General features: G+C 43.0%; 1 protein-coding gene across 2 annotated transcripts in view; it reads left to right on the forward strand.

The window, feature by feature from the left end:
* Positions 1 to 17861, forward strand: part of ETV6 (ETS variant transcription factor 6) — a 230377-nt gene that overhangs the window by 206080 nt on the left and 6436 nt on the right. For both annotated transcript variants that reach the window (XM_019643313.1, XM_019643314.1), the window contains exons 5-6: positions 3172 to 3717; positions 16264 to 16406. In XM_019643313.1, the coding sequence (XP_019498858.1) occupies positions 3172 to 3717; positions 16264 to 16406 (689 nt within the window). The remainder of the gene's footprint in view (positions 1 to 3171; positions 3718 to 16263; positions 16407 to 17861) is intronic.

Below are 17861 nucleotides of genomic sequence, written 5' to 3' on the forward strand. Positions count from 1 at the left end.
TCTCTATCTCTATCTCTATCTCTATCTCTATCTCTCAGTGCTTAGCCATAAGTAGCTCAACTTTTTCCCATAACTTTTTCTCTGGTTACTTTCAAGATTTTCATTTGACTATGATGTGCCTGGGTGTAGCTTTCATTGTATTTATCTTGCTTGGTATGTGCTGAGCTTATAGGATCTTTAAGTTTTGTTTTGTTGTTACTGTTGTTGTTATTGTTGTTGTTGCCAGATTTGGGGACAGTTTGGCCACTATTTCTTCAAATTTTTTTGCCCCATTCTTTCTGTTGTCTCCTTAGACTCCAGTTACTTGTCTATTAGTATTGTTCCATGGGTCACTGAGGATCTATTTTTTTGTTTGTTTTTAATTTTTATTGATCTGTCTTTAAATTTAGTAACTCTTTTTTCTGTCATCTGCAATCTGCTATTAAGCCCATCAAATCCAGTCTTTCATTTCAGATATTGTATTTTTTTTCAGTCTTAGAATCTTATTTTTTGTTTATTTGTTTCCATTTCTCTTCTGACGGTCTCCATCTGTTATCGCTCATTATGTCCATCATTTCAAGTGCATGGACTGTAAAGTACCTACTTTAAACGTCTGATTTTAACATCTAGATTATCTCAGAGTCTGTTTCTGTTGATCACCTTTCCTCTTGATTTTGGGTCACTTTTTTCTGTTTCTTTGCATGTCTGCAAAACCTTTGTTCGATACTGAACATTATAGATAACATACTGTAGACACTCTGGATTATGTTATATTCCTCTGAAGGGTATTGATTTTTGTTCTAGCAGGCAGTTCAAAAGTAGCCAGTCACTTTGAGTTTGTGGAGGCTTGGTCTTACATTTGGTTAGCGCAGATATATTTCAGTTTTGCCTTTAGCCCTCAGGTAAATCCCTTTGTCCTAGAGCATAGTCCTTACTCCTAAGGTGTGGCCTTTTGGGGTAATAAATAGCCTAAGGTGTTTACAGAGTCTTTGTTCATAGGACTTAAACTCTGAACTCTGTCTCCAGTAACTGTCCAATAGCTGAGATTTCTGCTTATGTCTTTCACTCATAAAGCTGTTGCTTTTCACTGAGCTCCTTAGAGTTTCCCCTGCACATGTGCTATTCAGGAGCACGTGTTAAGGATTTAAGAAAACTTGATGTGCCAGTTCGTGGCTACTCCCTCTGAGGTTCCCTCCGTTATGGAATTTGCTCTCTCAATTTTTTGCCATTCTGGCAGCTCCAGACTCTATTCCCTGATATCGCAAGCAAACTTTCTGTTCATTTTCTAGCTGTATGGACTTGGGAGAATCATCAGGGCAAAAGCTGTATAAATTTGGATCCCAATCTGTGCAGTTCTTTCAAGAGTGAAATCCCTTTCAGTTTTGTCCAGTACCTTTCAATAGCTTTTATAGATGTATTGTATCCAGATTTTATCATATGCATATGTAGAAAGGTTCGTCCGATACAAGCCACTCTGCCATTATTTAAACTGAAACCCCCTTGTCCTTTATTAAAAAAAACGATAGCATACCGTAAATACTGCATCTTGCTTTGCTTATCTGACCATGGAGCCTGGAGACCAGTCCTCAGCGCAATACTGAGAGACTCCTCATTTCATTTTATAGTTGCATAGTCATCCACTGTTCAAAGATGTACCATAATTTATTAACCAGTCACCTACTGGTAGCCAGCTATGCCAATGATTAAGCACTTTTAAATTCATGGCAGCGGGCTATGCAGTAGTTACAAAGTTAACCCATTTTCTTCAGGCAGATGATCTTTTAATGATCATGAACAATATTTCTTTTGTGCATGGTCTCACGTGATGGGTGGGGTCCAGCAGAGTCCTCATTTTCCTCTTAACCCTGTGTAAAACGTTCTAATAAATGACTACCTCTGTCTCTGCTCATCCTGTCAGATTCCCAGATCTCGTTTATATGTTCTTCATAGAGAGATCGTAATGGACAAAGGAGCTACCTTGGACTCGCTTTGCTTAGAACCATGCAAAAGTCTTTGACAAGATCAGGGACCTGCAAACATGCCCATCCTTTTGGTGAGACAGCTCTGGGAACAGATGTAGCCAGAAAAAACCTCACTAAGATGAATGTGAAGCCCTGTAGACAGCTCCATTTCATAGGCAGATGTCGCTCCTTCCTATTCTTAGCAGGGACTCCAAAAGCCACGTGTGTGCTGGTCTCTCTGAACCCAGCTCACACAGCTACTTCTGTTGCTGAGCTATGTACATTTCTGATGTCCTTGCCTCAAATGTGACCAGCTTGAAAGTTCAAGTGGGTTGGGGTAGAGGTATGTTGTGTCCTCCCGTCCTTCTTCTTACTTACCTCTCCCTGTCTCTGAGCATTTGGAGGTAGGGTCTGAGCACTCAGAATCCTAAATGTTCTTTCAAGTACAAGATTATTATTCTGTACAGTAGGCCCACTGCTCATGGTTAGAGCAGATTTTGATATAACGAACTCTCCCACCTCCCCCCAGTTTCTGCATAGCAAAGTGGTGGATATTATAATGGGTACATAGGTTCTAGAATCTGATTGGAGTCTGGGTCTACTCTCCTAACTGGCTGTGTGACATTGAATAAGTTGTTTAACTTCTTTATGCCTCCATTTCCTCACTTGTAGAATAGGAGTAATGTAGTTAGCATCTCCTACTTAGAGTGTTGTAAATTTTAAATGACATAGTCCAGTACCTACGGTATAGTAATTGCATTATTATTATTATTATCATTATTATTATTATTATTATTATTATTATTATTATTATTATTATTAATGCCTACAACTCCTGGAGGTAGAGAATATGAAAATTTGGTTATGAAAATGTAAGTCAATGAAAGCATCTAGAGAGAAACCCATAAGGACCCTGAAAACCACATTGAAAAGTCAAGTAACAAAAAGATAAAGAAGAAAAGCTTGACTTCCCTGGGTTTCTAAGCCACTCGTAGGTGATTAATGGAATATTTGTAGACATTCCTGGCTTGTCTAGCGATAGGAAAAGAATTTTAAATATGTGCACTTTAATTTTTATTTTAAGCAGCGAAAACACCACTCTCCATCCTGGAAAGAAAGGTGCTACACGGTATGCACACATACTCTACTCTTTACTACTTTAGAACCGCAGTGAGGTCCCTGTCCCAACAATTCACTCGGGTCTGTGATTGTCTTTCCCTTTGCTCCACAGATAATTGTGTCCAGAGGACCCCGAGGCCGCCAGTGGAGAACGTGCACCACAACCCCCCCACCATTGAACTGTTGCACCGCTCTAGATCACCTGTCACGACAAATCACCGGCCGTCTCCTGACCCCGAGCAGCGGCCCCTCCGGTCCCCCCTGGACAACATGATCCGTCGCCTCTCCCCAGCCGAGAGGGCCCAGGGACCGAGGCTCCACCAGGAGAATAACCACCAAGAGTCCTACCCCCTGTCAGTGTCTCCCATGGAGAATAATCACTGCCCGCCATCCTCCGAGTCCCACCAGAAGCCATCCAGTCCCCGGCAGGAGAGCACACGCGTGATCCAGCTGATGCCCAGCCCCATCATGCACCCTTTGATCCTGAACCCCCGGCACTCCATGGATTTCAAACAGTCCAGGCTGTCTGAGGACGGGCTGCATAGGGAAGGGAAACCCATCAACCTGTCCCATCGGGAAGACCTGGCGTACATGAACCACATCATGGTGTCCGTCTCCCCGCCTGAGGAGCACGCCATGCCCATTGGGAGGATAGCAGGTGAGTGAGTGCTCCCCTTCTCCGCCATTCAGCCTCAGGGGAGACCTGACGAAGCCCAGCTCTCTCCTTAGAGCCTTGCAGCTGGCCTCACACCCTCCCAGTTAAGTGCCCGCAAAGGCCCTGTGATGATGGCAAGTGGAGGCTTCGCCTGGATGAGGGAAATCCCTAATGGGCTAGTTAATGAGCCGCTAGGACAGAGTCGTTAATGAGCCTCCGAAATGTTAAGAAACAAATGTCCTACGTCCTGCTTATAAGGAGAGTCACATCAGAATCCCGGCTAAGCGAAAACATTTAAAATAAAAGGTTTATGAGCGTGTTAATGGCCCTGTCCTGAAATTTCCAGCCGCTAATTAATAACCAGACACAGCATAAAGAACCTTTGTCTCAGATTCAGGCCTGTAATTCCATCCTATGGGCAGTAACTCAGTGTAGCCTCCACCTTGGGAATGGGTAGGAGAGAAACACAGGAGTATGATGCTGGAGGCAGGTGTTGCTGGGTCGTTAGGACAGAGGAAACCACTCCCAGATTCTTTTACTTTTGTAATGACAAGCCCAAGTTTGCTTCCCTAAAACAAGAAACCAGTGGAAACCTACACATTGTATTTTTGCTAGTCTTCCCATAATTTGCATGAAGTCATCCTACAGAGGCTTAACCCTCTAACCACTTGGCAAGGTTAGCCCTTTTCCTAGAGCATCGCTCCACTCATGAGACATTTGTAGAGTACCGACTATGCACAGATAAACGCACTAGGAAGCAGGGGTCACAGAGCTGATGGGACACAATTATTTCCTTAAGGAATTGAAAATTTACTGGGAGAGACAGATGTGAAAAACCACCAACTAAAATATAAGGCAAAATGAAATAAGGCCTATGCCCCATTCATTCAGTGCACAAGCATTTATTCACTTGTTACTCACTCTGCGCGAGGATAATGAACTACTATGGAAGCAAAGCAGAGAAAAAGTACATTTTGACTGGAGGAACCCAAGAAGGCTTTGCAGAGAGGTAGCTCAATGCCGAAGGTGACTCTGTGTTCAGGAGTGGGAGGGCTGCACGGAGCCAGGAGACGTTAAGTCCCGTTCAGGGAAAGGTGAGACCATGTCCCGTTTTTCTGATGCCCCAGCACGGAGCTGCTGCCAACCCCCAGGATGGCGCAGCGCTCTTCACAGCCTGACAGCATGGCGTTTTGCAGGCTACTTGACCTCGGCCTTGACTCATTGTCCCCCTTTTTCATTTGAATCATTTGTTTCCAAATCTTTCTCTGGCCCCAAGTGCACCTCCAATGTTGCTTCCATTTTATTGTTATAAACAATTTACGTCAGGAATGTTGAATCAAGAAACTAAAATGGCAAAGAGATATGATGTATGTGTTTTAAAAACTATGAAAAATGACGTGATCTATGGCTGGGATTTGATTCAAAATGATCCCGCAGGGTTGGGCACGAGGAATGGGTGGGGAACACATAAAATAAGGTTAGCCATGAGCTGAGGGCTGTATGGCTGGGGGATAGATGCACAGGGGTTCAAATTACTGTTCCCTCTGCCTTTACATATGCGTTACGTATGTGTGTGTGTACACACACACACACACACACACACACACACACACACACACACATGCATTTTTAACAGTAAAAAGAAAAAGAAACTGTGAAAAAGGGATGAAGAAGCAAAGCTTAGACAAAACATGTGAATTTCCCCCAGAGAGTTGGAGAAAGAGGAGGTGTCAGTAGATTACTGTGAATAATATAAAGTACCCATCCTGCGCTTTCCCACAAGACCCTTCTGGTCAATATACTCACTTCTTGTCTTGTTTCTTGCATGGTCTGCACAGCAGTCCTAGACATTTTGCAGATATTTTCTCCTTGTTTATAATTCTCAGGACAGCTCTTTGAGGTAGCTTCTTACTGCTGTGTTCATTTCACATGGAAGGGCCTTTTGGAGAAGCCAAGGTCACATAGGGGTTGGATGACTAGGGCGCTGCCCTCATGGGGTCTGCCTTCTTCTTTGAGCTCTGTCGTGTCCACCTCCTCCATGATGCTGTCTATCTTCAGCAAGACTTCTTAGGAGTCTAAGATAAGCCCGAACATCAAGAAAGTTAAATTCTTTAGACGTATGGAGTTATTTTTACACGTATTTTAGACTAATGGTTTAGACGTATGGAGTTATTTCCCCCTTGTTTAGTAAGTTTATAAATTTTAAAATATTAGGCTCTTAAAAAATGTGCTAGTTTTTGTTTTGTTTTGTTTTTTTTATTCCTGAACATCAGAATTGTTGGCTGATGGATGTAGTCTCATCAGTAAGACACTCCATGGAATATTGTACCAACCAAGTGATGAAGCTTCATGCCTGTGGATGCCCGCTCTCTGTCTCAGGAACACACAGAAAAGGGGCATCTGTGCTTTCCGTTATGAATCTGGGAAGTCAGAATTGTCATGTAAAATAACCCTACGGCCCAGACCCTTTGGGGGATGCATCAACTCCTTCAGTATGATCGACACCCCTAAAATTATTCATAATTAATGCTCTAATGGTATATTCAGTAGTTTAAACATCTCCAGGTGTATGTCTTAACTAATAAAACCAAACCCACGATTAGCTAATGTAAGTGAAAGGCACTGTTTTTCTCAGGAGTGAAATGAGCGTTGGAAAGTCTGCAATCTCACTCCAGCTCCAAAAGCCTATGATCTAACACTCAGCCTTGATTCCGTAACCCTCTGAAGACAACCCAGCACTACTCTCGGCTCCTTTGTTTTATTTGGGATATCCCTGTCTCTCCATCCCAGCCCTTCTGGTGTCTTTTTAGATTACTCGGATCCTTGTAAAATTGATTCTGTTCACTGGAGGTCAAATTCATTGGGCGATTTCTATGTACAGTGTAAAGCTCTGCCCTTACTCAACAGCCGTAATAATCCTTCAAACCTCTATAAAGCAGATGAGAAAAATTAGTTCCTAACGCTTTTTGAATGAGCACAGCGCAGAAAGAAAGAAAGGTGAGATGAAGGTGCTGCTGAATTGGTCACGAATGGAAACACGACTTATGAACGTGGATCAGAAAGTAAAGCCAAATTCTTATTATCCATTCATATATACTCTGCTCAGGTGCACTAGGATTTATGCACCTGGACGCCTTCTGCATTTAAGGCACTGTACTGCATTTGTGGGGGTGGGGTGTACACAATCTTTGCATGAAAGAGCTGAACACAGCTGTAAAGTGCAGTGTGTGGTGTCTTCAAAGGACTCCCATTCAATCCCATAGGAGGGTGGAGTAGGCATATCAGGAAGGCTTCATGGAGGGGCTGGCTTTTAGCTGGACTTAGATGAATGCTTAGAATATAGACAAGCAATTAGGGAAAAAGAAGTCATTCCAGATGGAGAAAACTCCAACATAAGATAAGGCCTAGTGTATTTTTTCTATTTTAATTAGAAATGTAAATCCAAGAATCCGGGTCCATTAAAATCCATCATATTTCATCCATATTTTTTATTTTTTCACTGTTTAATTTTTTTCACTTTTCACTCTGAAATTGGGATGCATCATACAATTAAGAGATTACATACAAAGTTATAATAGTTTACTTAGGTATTTGCCTTGTGGCAAAACTAAAATAATCAATAAAGGACGTTCAGTAGATAGTTGACCATTTAAATACAAACCACAAATTAGATGTCTTTAAACATAACATGTAGCTTATTTTTAAAGATGCCACTTATTTTTCAAAGGATAAGAAGGATTGTTATTGAGTCTAACATGTTGGAATGGCTGGCGTTTCTTGGGGAGAGTTTAACATAGGCCACGGTGAGACAAGATCCTGGGTTCTGTATTTTTATTGAGTAGCCAATGGTGTGTGTAACGATGTGCAAGTTGCTGCTTTCTGTGCGTATTTTCTATTTATTATCCTCAGGAAGGAATTGCTGGAAGGGGGGTCGGGGGTGGGGGCCAGCATCTGTCAGCCTCCGTCAGCCTCCTGACATTTTTCTCAGCCCACAGAAGTTTTACTGGCCTGTGTCTTGCCAGTGTGTTTGTTTCATGCTCAAAGAGGGTATTGGCAGTGAGCGCCATGGGTTGATGAGGTGTAGTTCTGGTGATTCTGTGAGTCCTGTTCTCAGTATATATTGAAATTCATTCTTAGAACTTGTTGATTTCAAAGCTAAAAGCGTCTTTTATAGAACCAAGAATCAGACACATCAAGAGTCCAGCCTCAAGCTTCCATCCAGCGTTCTCTCCAACACACTTGTTTCCTTCTGGCCTGGGACTCCAGAGCCGGCACTGGAAACTCGGGCCCATGGGCCAAATCAGCCACCGCCTGTTTTTGTAAATCGAGTTTTATTGGCACACAGCCACACCACGTAGTTATTGTCAGTGGCTGCTTTTGTGCTGCAAAGGCAGAGCTGAGTCGTTGCAGCAGAGATGGTACGGCTAGCAAAGCCTAAACTACTTAGTAATTGGCCTTGTACAGAAAATGTTTGCTGCCCCCTGTCCTACAGCATTGTCTGCTTGTCTGGTCAGAATCACAGGCATAACGCAGATGTGGATGCAGAAAACACCATCTCTCTCCTCTCAAGGAATTACTTGTACTTTAAAGACTGAGGCATGCCTAAGACATGTGGGAGGAACAATAGCAAGTGATGTAAGAAGGGAGACAAGTTCTAGACCGCGGGCTTGTTTGCAGACCAGTCTGGAATTGTTACAATAACATCATCCACATAAACAAAATACAGCTAAGTAAGAGAAATGACTTCCTTGCATACTTGAATTATGTAGTTGAAGCATTCATTCATTCAAAAATTACCATGTATCTCTATGTGCCCAGCATTTTTCTAGGTGATGGAGTAGAGCGTCTCTAAACGCTGAATTTTGTGTCTTTGCTGGCATAAGCAATATCCCTTTTATGTTATGCCACCAAAAACTAAGCACCTGCTTTGGTTTTAACTATACACAGCTAAGTCTTAAAAGAAAAATTTTAAGTCATTTTGGCTTTCTCTTAAAGTTCTTCAATTCCATTAAAACCTGAGTGATCAGACTTCCTGTCTGCTTGTCCCTTCCTCGGCCTTACTCCAAGACTCATGGGCACACTGGTTTATAATCCATTCGTAGCCCCTCCTTTGCTACACGAAAGTGGGGGCTTTGGAGGTCTGTACAGATCTGGTTGTTCAAAATCCATGACCCATCTAAAAGGAGAATATTATCTTGTGCTCATCTCACAGCTTTTTGCTTAAGTCTCTCAATTTTCTCTGTAAACATGAACTTCTTCATGGTTTGTGAGGATATCATTGGTTGGTTGATCGTACAGCACATCATACGTAGAATCACACCCCCACCCCCATCGTGTTCTCTTTACCCCCAGCCCTCATATAACACACATCATGGCAACCTTTCAGATCCTTAAAGGGTCTTTAAAACTATGTTGATTATCTCTCAAGCTTACATTTTTAACAGAAACAAAGATTCTAATTGGGGAGACATCAAGTCTCCTGCATTGCTGATTTGTCACCAGACTAGACCAACGTCCTTTTCTTGATATGGTTTTATTGCCTGGATGAGTTTTACATGCACAGAAAGTCAATCCTGGAAGCCTCTAATCTTAAATCAGATGAAGAAAAATATGCCTGAGACTCCAGGGTAAGCAGTTGGAGGCGAATCCTCAGGGGCTTCAAGGATGCGGGGAAGTCACACCGTGTTCTTCCTCTGGCTCCCTTCCCAGCAGTAGTTAGTCCTGGTGAGATTGTTTCAAAGGAGGCTTATGGACTTTTCTTTTGTACATGAGCCTCAGTAGCAGCCTTGATGGGGACAAAGGTGTCATAAAAGAGAAACCTAAAGGGATTAGGCTGGAAGTCATGACAGACCTTTGCGGTAAGGTGTGGGATGTGCTTTTGCAAACACCGTATGTGTGTAAATGTGTTTGGAGCAAAGGAAAGGGTTGTGGGATGTCTCCATAAGCCAGAGGGTCTCAGGATTTTAGTAGCAGCTGAAACAGCCACCACATCCTCCACACTATCTCAGGCAGACGACCCTCTGCAGACCCTTGCAGCCCAGAGCCCTGTAGGGCGCCTGGCCCAGGGTCCTAATTGACAGCTGACCTGGAGTGTTCCTGGGTAAACAGTGTGGGCCTGTGCGACAGCATGGACTCCGGAGTCAGCAGGACTGGACTCCAGTCCCTGTCTCCCACACTCTTACTGTCCCCGGGGCCTAGTTGTCTTATCCATACTAATACCCATTTCTGGGGACTTTTTAGTACTAATGAGACAATACATGAATATGTGCACAGATAGGTTTGTTACCAAGCATTAGTGTCCCTTCTCTGCTCCATTTTTTTTTTTTGCTCTACTCCAGGGCTGCAGAGAGTGAGGGGAGAATAGTGGGTACAGCCAGCACCACTGCCCACCGGAGCTGGCACAGGACATTGACCCAGAAGGCCTATGCCTGGGGCGTTCGTTTCAAGCGATGCTGGCCTGCAGAGGGCGCCCCTTCAAGGAGCCCTGGTTTCCTTATTTCCTCGGAGATGAACCTGTGCACTGGTTCTCCTCTGGGCGTTGCCTGCTGTCCGTATTTAGAGGGGTGCATGAGAGCCCTGGGGAGGGGAGGGTCTTCACTCCAACAGGACCACCCCAAGTGGCTCTGACCCCTCACACTCTGGCTGAGTCGCCTCACTTGGTTTTTACCGAGAAATCCAAGTGCCCTGAGAGAGAAGGACATTGAAGGACAACGTTTTTTAAAAGATAAACAATAACGGCACAGTGGCCGCATGGGAAATAATAGAAGGGGCTTGAGGAGACTGGAAATTCCCGTTTGTTTGAGGGTACATCTGGAATACGGCGTCCTTCCATCCCGCAGTCCCCGGATGTGAATTCCCAGGCGATACCCCGCCTGAGCAGAAGCAGGGGCTGGGCGGTCCTGGGTTCCAGCGGTCCACCTTCTGCCACCAGAGGTGAAAAGGTCCAGCCTTGTTGGCAGCTGTGCTCCCTCTGCCCCAATGAAGCCTGTTTTCTTTGCCTCGGCTTCTCCCTCCCATGCCTGCCACTGTGCGCATATGGTTCCTGTTTTCCTAAGCCGCAGCCAAACACAAGCAATTCTCCATTATAAACACACCTCTGCGTATCAACACAGGGTTGGCTGCACTGGATTTATCAACTTTTTGCTTCTAGGTAATGGCTTATCTAGAATTAAGGGGGGAAAAAAACAAAACTGAGCGGGAGCTCCCCCCCTGCATGTTGTAAACCCCTTGTTTCCATAAGCAGGGTTAACTCAAGCTTGGCACTCCTGCTATTTTGGGCCAAATAATTCTTTGCTGTGGGGGGTTGTCCTGTGCATTATAAGGTATTTAGCAGCATCCCTGGCCTCTGCCCACTAGATGCCAGTTGCATCCTCTGCCCCAGTTGTAACAACCAAAATTGTCTCCCAACATTGCCGAATACCCAATAAGGTACAAGATTGCCCCTATTTTAGAAACACTATTATAATGCAGAATAGCAAAAAAAATTTTTTGCATGGTACTTACCTGTTTTGTTGCTGAATCTGAAATAAATTTATTAATTTTTCATAATAAATTTTAAGAAATTAAACAGGGACACGCAGCCTGTTTTTGTTGGAGTTTATACCCACAGAACTCGGTTTACAGACCTTCATTTAAAATTCCATTTGGGCAGTAAAAACAACATAAAATGACTCTCTTAGAAGCTTTCCCGAAATTTAAATTAACCACCATCATTAAAGATTCTCTTTGTCAATAGCTTGACTTCCCACTCAGATTTTATAAACATCAGTTTTGTCTAGCATGGTTTTTTTTTTTCATTGGAAGTCATGTTGGTTATGTGTGAATTGCCAATCTTTTTTATAACCTCTGCTCAGTGAGCTTATACAATGAGTTTCTGGTAAGAGACAGACGTGGGAGTGAAAATATTTCTCCCTAACCACAGGAAGGGATTTTTTTTTTTTTTTTTTTTTTTTTACAATGCCTTTTAGCTGTGGACACCCAGGGTACCTCACCCAGCAGCAAAAAGAGAGAACTCTGTTTCTGCAATTGGAAAATGACACTTTACGGTAACACTTCACTCAAGCTAAACCCTTTCATACACTTCCTCTCATGGAAGAGAAAATCCAAATAATGGGCATTTGTTTAAAATACCCACATGCCTTCATATAGAAGGCCCTTTACTGTAGGAGAAATGCACTTAAAATTAATGAATAGCTTGTGATATAAAAAATTTTTTTCACATGCATGTTCAAGTGTTTTTAATGGGATAAATTTTTGTTTATAGAACTTGATGAATTTTATTACATAGTATTAAGCATTTTCATTGATGATCAAAGAATATTGTATTGCAGAGAACGGAATGATGGTTACCAGAGGGGAGAGGGTTGAGAGTGGGCAAAATGGGTGAAGGGGATACAAACTTCCTGTTATAAAAGGAATAATTCATGGAGATGTAATGCACAGCATGGTGACTATAGTCAATAATAGTGTATATTTGAAAGTTGCCAAGAGAGTAGTAAATCTCAAAAGTTCTCATCACATTCACACAAAAATTATAACTTTGTATGGTGACAGATGGTAACTAGACTTATTGTGGCGATCATTTTGCAATATATAGAATTACCAAATCATTATCTAATGTTGTACACCTGAAATTCATACTATAATGTTACATGTCAATTATACCTCAATTAAAAAAAAAAAAGAACGTTGTATCTGTGCAGACATGGATTTCGACAAAGCTGAATAATTGCAGGTAGTCTGTGGTAACAGCCTTCAGAAGATATTGGAAGGAACTGCCTTTTATTTAACTGAAATCTAAAAAACAAAAATAACTCGCAAGGCTTGTACTTCAATTGTGAAAAAAAAAGGAAAAGAAAAAAAACTTGTGTGGTCAGGCAGTAAAATTCTGGCATAATTTTAACTAAAGAAACAAAATAATCAATAGTGTTATAAAAGCCACTTATACTCTGAGCTTGAAACAACTGCTTCATGCCACAAAATTCCTGTTGCTACCTCCGTTAGTGACTGAGTAATTCAATATGTCTTGAATGTCAACATATTTTTATTACTCAGCTAAAGTTTGCTTTGCTGGATTAAATGCCATTTAAAATGATCAATTGGCAGCTGGTTTGGGGTTATTTTCATATTTATGAGAGGGAAAAGTTTACAAGATACAAATGTTCTTTAAACTTACAGGTAAAGTCTGTGCTCTCGTAAGCCCACCTTTCATTTACCAACCAAAGAGCAGATAACATTTTAGATCTTTTTTTAGTAAATGGTTTACATAAAGGTCCCAGTGTGATGCCTCTAAATAACCAACATGGTACCCCAGTGCTGGTGGTTAAGCCCTAAGAAATGGTCTGGTTTACATTTTACCATCTTATGAAAAATAGACTGTACCAAGACAGTAAAAGAAAAGCAACAGAAACAATGAGAATAAAAATCCTGTGCAGATGAGGATGGGAAGAGAACTGGCCACTTGAAATTTTAGGTCCAGTTCGCCTAAGCCAAGAGGACTGCCAAAAATATTGCTCTCCTTCATATTTGCAACATTTCTTTATATCAAAATACAGAAAACCACCAGATAGTTTTTTTTTTAATTAAATTGTATTAATGTGAATACTCTAGAGAATCACATTCCCAGCTCAGATGAATCCAAAGGTATCATCAGGCCTCTTTGTGGTAAAAGCGATTTAACGCTGTAGGAAACAGGCGTTAGACACAGCTGCCGCGCACCCCCCCCCCGCTTTGCTCCTCCTATTTACCGGTGTTTTATGTGATAATATTTGGTTTTGTCAGATGTTTTCCAGTTGGAAGAGATTGTGGGAAATTAAAATGTGTCTGCCACTTGATGGTAGGACAAAAACTGGACAATTAAGCCACAGCTCAGTTCTCTATTTTCCACTTGCAGTAAAATGGTTGCAAGACAAAAAGGGGTGGGGGCGGTTAAGACACTTTGCCTGTATCACTGCTTTGCCTAGAAACTAGAGTCGTCCTCTTACTAGAGGTAGATTATTCTCAGTCTGTAGTAGCGTGACACTGACTTCTCAAGGTACTTGATGATGCTAGGATTCATCTCCCCTGCTCTCTGCCCCCGCAGCTCAGCCCACCCTCTGGCAATAAGAACACAGCGGCAGGTAGGGGTGGTGCTAGAAGTGGCTGGCCAGCTTCTGTTAAACTTGGGTTCCAATTTTAAGAACACCACTTGTCCTTTACAAAACACAATACATCACACATCACATTAAATTTTAGACACAGATAATCAGAGAAGAAAGGATACAGCAAGGGATACTAAAGATTTATGGTCATTTTAAATTTAATGGTAGTTCCTTGAAAGATTAAGCCTCCTGGGAAATGCCACATTTTATGCCAGTTCCTTCTGCTGTTCAGAGAAAAAGCTGGATTTCACAAAGGATGCACTAAACAGAGTTCAACCTTGCTCTGGAAAGTCCTAAAATTTTACAAATATTTACCTGTTAAACAGCTTCTCTGAGAATAGAAATCACTTCGGAAAGAGTGGCATAGCACAGACTTCAGAGTCTCACAGAGCCTAGAATCCTACATGCGTCTCTCACTGCTGTGCCCTTTGAGTTTATTACCAAACCCTTTAAGCTCCAGCTTCTTTGTCCATAAAATAGGAATAACAACAGCACCGGCCTCATCAAATGTCACAAGGGTCAAATGCAACCGTGCTTGCAGAATACACAGCACAGTGACTGCAAATAGCACCAATAAATATCATTGTTATTTTCATTACTTTCTCTTCATGGGCGTTATCATTCATCCAATAATCCTGTAAAGTAAGTGTTGTGATTCCCTCTCATAAGTGAGAAAATAGAACCTCAGGGCGATTTAAGAAACTTGCCCAGGGTGAGATGACTCAATGCCCCTTGTAAATATACACCAGAGGAGGGCGTGTTTATTTCTCTGGGAGGTGAACGTGTGGACTCTGACACTCCAAGTCTAACCCACACACTCCCAGCCCCAGGTCTCCCAGGCCTCACCCTACATAAGGAAGTTAGCACATTGTAGCATGGAAGCCCCAGAGTTCGAATCCCAGGACTGCGGGCGTTAGAGAATTAAAATAACACATAGAAAAGTGCCGAGTGCTTTTCAGTAATTAGTCATTTATTACCGGCCATTCTGGCTAGTGCCTATCAAAGCTCCCAGAAACAGCAGGGAACACCTGGAAATTAGGGCCACCTATTCTCATCTAGGGGCCAATCCCACATCAACCAGACCTAGAAAGTACCTGCCTATCCCCTCCCCACCCCCCCCACTATCAAGCCTCTGCTGGATGGCACAAACCCAGAAAGCACTGCAATAAAGGAAAGGTGTGTAGTACATGTCTTTTCTTTGAATTTGCCAAAACCATAGCTAAAGGGTGAGGCCTAGCATAGTGCCTGGTCTATACTAATTTACTTAGTAAATATTTGTTGCATAACCAAATGATCAAACATCAGTTGTACAAGTGGAGAAAGGGATTTTGGGCACTGGGTTTCTTTCTACCCTGATTCCATTACGATAAACCATTTTAAAGACCTCCAAAGTGTTCTGTAATGAGATCTGTATTCTTTTTAAAAACCATGCTAGTTATAGTTCCCACGGTCATAGTCACCAAGCCACATCGTTTTTCTTTTCCCACCACCTTTTCCGCATCACGCTTCTGTTTCTGCCATTTTTTAGCAGACCAAGTCCTCTCATCTTTATCCATTTAGTATCACGCTCCAACACCAAAGTCATTTTTTTTTAAGATTTTATTGGGGAATTGGGGAAGGGGAATAAATAGCCAAGTTGTTGTCCTTCAATCTTAGTTGTGGAGGGTGCACCTAGCTCAGCACTGAGTCCAGTCGCCATCCAGCCACCCACCGGCAGCTCACGGCCACTCAGCTCAAGGTTCCATGTTCAATCTTAGTTTGGGGAGGGGGGTCAGCCCACTATCCCATGCTGGAGTCAAACCGACAACCTTGTTGTTAGGAGCATGTGTTGTCACCAGCTGAGCGACCGTGCCACCTGTTGGCAGCTCAGCTCGGGCGCAGCTCACTGGCCCATGTGAGAATCGAACCGGCGAACCTGTTGCTCAGAGCTCGAGCTCTTAACCAACTGAGCCACCCGGCTGGCCCCCAAAGTCATCTTAATGCCACAGTTATACCACACTGCTCTCTCTGGAACATCGGGACCCACTTTCTGCCCTGTCAGCACACTTCCAGAGCAGACACATTTGCAGTTAGAGCTGACTCTCTGGCTCTTCCACAGGCCCTGCTCAAGTTCAAGTCATTGGTCACGACCATGGACAAATGGCTTCCTCTCTCCAGGTCACTGTGTCCCCATCTATGGAAGGAGGCATTTGGCCTGGATAGCCTCTAAGGCCTCCACAGGTGAAAGGTCACCCTTCCCCAACACCATCCCACAGGCCTCTCTGGGCCTTGGTCTCCTCCCTGTCAAATGAGGAAGTTAGTCCATCCAAAGTAGGCAAAAGCACTTATTCAACTATTTTTTTTATTATTGTTCTTAGGGCCTCAGAAAGAAATATTTTCAACAGTGTTGTCTTGCCCTTTTCCTCTGTAGACTGTAGACTGCTCTGGGATTACGTCTATCAGTTGCTTTCTGACAGCCGGTACGAAAACTTCATCCGATGGGAAGACAAAGAATCCAAAATATTCCGGATAGTGGATCCCAATGGACTGGCTCGACTGTGGGGAAACCATAAGGTAAAAGGGCATCAGATATCTGCTCTGTAAACTAGTGCCAAGATAAAGCCTCTGTCCCTGGGCTGGAGGATAATTGTCTATCTTCTGCTTCCTAAGTCTGCTCGTAATTATTTAGTGTCTTCCTTACCGGGCAAACCATTACACAGTTGCAAAGGGAAGGAGATAATTAACGATGCCCCTTTGTGTTTATTATTTATGCCAGGTGCCAGTTACTCAGCATATCCCGGTCTGAGAGGGCTGAGCGCTGAGTCAGCGTCTCTCCCATCCCCTTGACCTGGCCCTGCCACCCACGCTGTCACTAGGAACTGGGGAACAGGGAAGAGCTGTGGGGCTCTCTGACTCACAAGGGAGCTTTGGGAAGCGTCGCTTCTGTTCTGCTCAGTTAGAAACTCCCCTGTTTCCAAAAGCCCATTTCTACATGGAAAATACTTACGTTCTGACTTTAAAACATCCCCCTTTAAGAGCAACCAGTGCAGCAAGAAGTAGGATGGCCCCACAAGTTTCCACCCCGGGAAGAGGGAAGGGGATGTAAAAGATAAAGTCTTGTAGAGTTAGGAAAACTGGTCAAGTGTGTAGAGGTAATAAAGTGTGTAAAAAACTGCAATGTCCATCAATGGATGAATAGATAAAGAAACTGTGATCTATACATACAATGGAATATTATTCAGCCTTAAAAAAAAAAAAGGAAGTGCTGCAATATGCGATAACATAGGGGAACCTTGAGGACATTATGCTAAGTGTAACAAGCTAGTCACAGAAAGACACATGCTGCCTAATTCTACTTACTGAAGTACCTAAAATAGACAAATTCAATGAATCAAAGAGTGAACTGGGGTTGTGGGGGAAGGGAAATATGGGGAGTTACTAATCAATGGGCATAAAGTTTCCATTAAGTAAGTTCTAGAGATCTGCTGCACAACACTATACCCATAGTTAACACTGTATCATGCACTTAAAAATTCGTTAAGATGGTAGATCTCATGTTAAGTGTTCTTACCACAATACAATAAAGTGAAATAGAGTGAAGAGTTCCCCCCCTCGAAAAAATTAAATAAATAAATCTATATTGCTACTAAAAAATAAAAAAGCAAGTAACCAAGATCCAGGCCCAACAGACAGGTGGATGTGGGGCAAGGCACCGTGCGCCAGATCAGCCAAATGAGAGGGGAGGGGACAGAGGGGGGCACAACCGAGGGAGAGCTGCCCTGGCTGCGGCCTTCGGGGACCTAATGCAGGCCATGACCAAATATGGCAGAGCCCACTGACAGACACTTCAATGTGTGAGTCACTGAGAAAAATCCCTCTGCAACCCCCACAATCTGCCATAGCCCCAGGGCTCAGAACCACTGTATTCTTTTGTTTAAAGATTTTTATTGGGGAATTGGGGGAAGGGAAACAGACAAGTTGCTGTCCTTTTGTTCTTCAGTCTAGTTGTGGAGGACGTTGCTTCACTGG

The sequence above is a fragment of the Hipposideros armiger genome, unplaced genomic scaffold, assembly GCF_001890085.2.
Source record: "Hipposideros armiger isolate ML-2016 unplaced genomic scaffold, ASM189008v1 scaffold_76, whole genome shotgun sequence".
Taxonomy (NCBI): domain Eukaryota; kingdom Metazoa; phylum Chordata; class Mammalia; order Chiroptera; family Hipposideridae; genus Hipposideros; species Hipposideros armiger.